This window comes from Nesoenas mayeri (genome assembly GCF_963082525.1).
Source record: "Nesoenas mayeri genome assembly, chromosome: Z".
NCBI classification, from domain to species: Eukaryota; Metazoa; Chordata; class Aves; order Columbiformes; family Columbidae; genus Nesoenas; species Nesoenas mayeri.
The window spans coordinates 69258440-69262620 of NC_137542.1; the positions used below are offsets into that span (position 1 = coordinate 69258440).

Genomic DNA, 4181 nt, shown 5'->3' on the forward strand with positions numbered 1-4181 from the left:
TGGCTCTAAATGTGGTCCCAAAACACACACAGATCCTATGAGGTCCTAACCCATGGGTGACTTGGTGCTAGGTTTTAATCTTGATTGCCTTGAGATTTCACCATGCTTGACTGAATGCATACCACAGTCTTAGTTCTCAATAATTTCTTCCAATAAAATGGGGAAAACAGTCACAACAGCATTAGAAAGTGCTATAGCTTCTTTCTCCTTGCTCAAAGAGCTCGGGCTATGGGAAATGCAAACTCCCCTTACTGCTGCATCATCACCCACCTGACATGCAGGCTGAAAATTTGATGCCTTCCTCTTCAGGATAATCACGGACTGCTTTTTGTAAAGAAAAAGGAAAAAAAAAGGAACTATGCTGCAACTGCCTCCTTCACTAAGTAAACCAAATTACAGATATCTCAAGGGATCAGCTGTGAAACTGAGTAACAAAGGAGTCCTTGTAATTTCCTTTATAAACCACAAGTGTGCATGGCATTTCTTGCTGGGAAAAGATTATGAGCAGAGACAGTGTTTCTGTATGTTGTATTTGTCATACTGCAATAACAAAGACAGCCATACAATATATTTTAATAATTAAGTTATTCTACAGCACTTGCCAAACAAAACAGAGGTCACAGTGTTTTCTTTGAATTTTATACTGAAGTATTTCTGCTTTAAAAACTATTAAAATTCCCAAGCCATAAAAGTGCCTGGCTCATTCAGCCCTGAGACCATTGTGTAGCTCAGGAAGGATCCTGTTAGGAAACCCAGAGGAAATAGGCAACTTCATCCAGGTCGACAGGATAGTCTGTGAGCAGCACCGGGGTCTTCTCAAACAACTCCCCCTTGTAGCTGCGCCACTTGCCCGCTGGCAGGTAGACGTCACGCTCCTGCTTGCCCATCTCCAGGACAGGGGCCACCATGAGGGTGTCACCAATGAGGAACTGGGAGTCGATCCTGTGAGTGGCCTCGTCGCGGGGTGAGATCCACCAGATGGGACGGATGATGGGGTCCCCAGTGTCGGTGACCTCCCCAGCCAGCTCCAGCAGCAGCGGGGCCACCAGTGACTCGTGGAGCTCTGTGAACTTCTGTGCAATCTCCACCACCTCCTTGTCGTAGAGCCAGGGTGGGATGGAGAACTGCATGGAGGGCATGAAAGCCGAGAGCTCCAGCCACCGAATGTACAGCTCCCGGTCAGGGATTTCCACTGCCCCTTCTGTCTTGTTGGGGAGGAAGTTGCCCCCAATCATATCTGGCAGTACAAACGGGTACCCCAGCATGCTGATGGTGAGCACCGTGGGGATGAGGGACTTGAGGCCGAGCTCGTAGCCCCAGACAGAGTCGCGGTCAATGATGCGGAAGAAGCAGGAGATGTTCTGCGACTGGTAGCCCACCCGCACCTCGGCCAGCTCGTAGAAGGGAATGGCCATCTCCGTGTAGTGCCGCGACCAGATGCTGGGGTCTGAGAGTGGGCGGAAGGTGCTGAACTGCTTGGGCAGGTAGCTGGTCTCGCCTGCGTCGAACTTGAAGGACGAAATGCCGTACTTGTGTCGGAGCTGGCGCAGGTGGCCCTGGAACCAGTCCCGGGCTGCTGGGTTGGTGAAGTCCAGGATGGCCCCGATGCCATTCCACCACTCCACCATGGCCGGCAGCCGCCCCGACGGCTCCTTGATGAACAGCTGACGCTCAATCCCCACCCCAAAATTGGAGGAATCTCTGTGTATGAAGGGATGAATCCACAGGGTGACCTTAAACCCATCCTCTCTCAGTTTTGCAAACATCTCTGTTACATTGGGGAACTTGACAGGGTCAAAGTCAAAGTCCCCATAGGCTTGTGTGTACATGTCATCAATTTCAATGTGGCTGCAGTTAAAATGGTATTTCTTAATGTTTCTTGCAAAATGCATAACTTTATCCTGGTCAATGTCTTTTTTGTAGAGGGCCCAGGTGGACCAGATGGGGTATCGGAAGGCGTTCTCGGCAGGGATCTTGGAGGGCTTGTTGAAGTACCGGCGCACCATGTACTTGTGGATGGAGGTGACGTCGGAGCCCACGCAGACGCGGTAGCTGAGCTCGGGGAAGGGCTGCTGCCCCGGCGGCGGCTTGTAGGGTGAGTCCTTGTAGCGGGCCTGGAAGAAGAGCGTGCGCTCGGTGGCGTTGAAGCCCAGGTGGAAGGGCACGGAGTCGTTGATCTTGATGGCCGCCGCCTTGGAGGAGAGCCAGTAGCGCTCCAGGATGCCGCCGAAGCTGTCGCGGAAGGAGTAGACGTCGCTCGTCACGTAGGGCACGGGCTCCTGGTAGCCGGCCAGGCGGATGGGCCAGTGCTGGGTGCTCATCTCCGAGCCCCCGTACCAGTGGGCGTCCTCCCAGAACATGGTGTGCTCCACCGCCGGGCCGGGCGCCAGCTCCTCCCAGCGCACGCGGTAGCACATCACCGTGTCCTTGGGCTTCACCGTCTGGATGAAGAAGTTGAGCGGCCCCCGGCCCGACCGCGTGCAGCTCAGAATCTCGCCCTCCTTGGAGCACGACTCCAGGTCGAGCCTGCCCGAGCGGAAGGCCAGACGGAAAACCACCTCCCCATGCTGGTTCCTGATGACGAAGCCGTCCGCCCGCAGGTCCATCAGCTCCGTCTTGAGCCGCTCCGCCTTCCGCAGGGACACCGTGTAGTAGCACCAGGCCACCACCGCGGCGATGAGCAGGACGAGGCCCAGCAGGATGGCCCCGAGCATGGGCCTCAGCTCCTTGGAGGGCTTCTGCTTCACCGGCCTGATGTTTCGAGGCAAATGTGTTTCTTTGGCATCTCCCTTTCGAGCCGTTCCATGTTTTCCCGCACGCTGGGTAACCTGTCTGTCCATGACTCCTTTGCAGCCTCAACCCCTCTCTAGAATCTTTGCTGCGGAATTTTTTTTCCTCCAACTGATGGATAGAAACTCCAAGATGCTGCATGAAGATATTCACAGCCTTCTTTCCAAAGCCCAGCCGCTCACACCTGCAGTGTTATTTCATGAACAGTAAACACCAAGAAAACCAACTAAACCTTGCTAACAGCCGTAGCTGCTCTCCTCCCGTGTGCAGCCCGGCAGCGCCCGTGGCCCTGCGGCTCTGGCTCGCTTTGCTCTGTGCGGCAGCAGCCTGTTCACTGGCAGCTGGGCTGAGCTTTACTGGAGCGGGGCTGTGCCAGCATCCCCATGACCCTATCTTGGCTGCAGCCTCGCTGTGTCCTCCAGAGCAAGGGCGAAGGGAAGAAAGTCAGGCGAGAGCCTGGACAAGAATGGGGCGAGGGAAAGGGGTTGGTACCTGAGCATACAAGCTGGATACCAGACGCCAACCTGTTTTTATGTTAATTATATGCCTTGCCAGATTTCCCCAACTGTCACGACTCCTCTGCATCAAATGCAGGCAGAGAAATGCGGCACTGAAGTGTCCAACCTCTGCCTGCTGTTCCCCACCACCTCCCAGGCACGCAGCTGGCAAGCAATGTTTTATCTCTCCGCACTTTGCTCCTTCCTTGAGCTGCAGGAGGACATGGGGACGCAGGGATGTTGGGATGCACGTAATTTCTGGCCAGCACCGTGCTGCTCTGGGGATGCTGGGCAGAGCCCTTCGGCTGCCTGTCCTGCTGCCTGTGCAGGAGAGATCACTCCAGTACAGCCCCTCTTGTCCTCTCAGGGGAAAAAGAGGATGTTTCCCTACATTCTCTTGTCAGTTTTTTTATCCTAATTCAGCTTCTGTAAATTCCAGGCTTATGTCAGGCAAGGCGCTACAGTGCGCTGGGGGTGGAAGATATTTAGATACAGAGTGTGTTAAAATGAAGTTGTCGAAAGAACAGGACTATATTAAAACCTTGTTTTGCTGAGAAATGTACAAGAAAACAACATGCATTCCAGGTGCATCAAGCATCACAAAGCCAACTGGTGCAGTGCATCTCACAGTATCTGAAAGAACATCTATTGCCAACAAAAACAACAGGGGGGGAAACTGAGGCAGGTGGCTGGGGGCAGCACGCTCCATGCAGTGGGGCTATTGGCTTCCCTGGCCCCCTCTTGGGACCTGTGTGATCTGACAGAATGAAAACTTGCAGGAGCAGCCTATATAGAGAGGAAGAAAAAGAGCCAAGTTGCTCACACAAACTGTGCCCAGCGATACATGCCAGACGTATTTACCCGCACCACCCTTACTTCAGTATCTAAGTATAC

General features: G+C 53.7%; 1 protein-coding gene across 1 annotated transcript; it reads right to left on the bottom strand.

The window, feature by feature from the left end:
* Positions 1 to 743: 743 nt before the first annotated feature.
* Positions 744 to 2840, bottom strand: LOC308051845 (myogenesis-regulating glycosidase-like; the record flags this gene model as incomplete). The annotated part of the gene is made up of 1 exon (XM_080362491.1): positions 744 to 2840. The coding sequence occupies one exon, from the start codon at positions 2838 to 2840 to the stop codon at positions 744 to 746; it is 2097 nt and encodes a 698-aa protein (XP_080218617.1).
* Positions 2841 to 4181: the final 1341 nt, after the last annotated feature.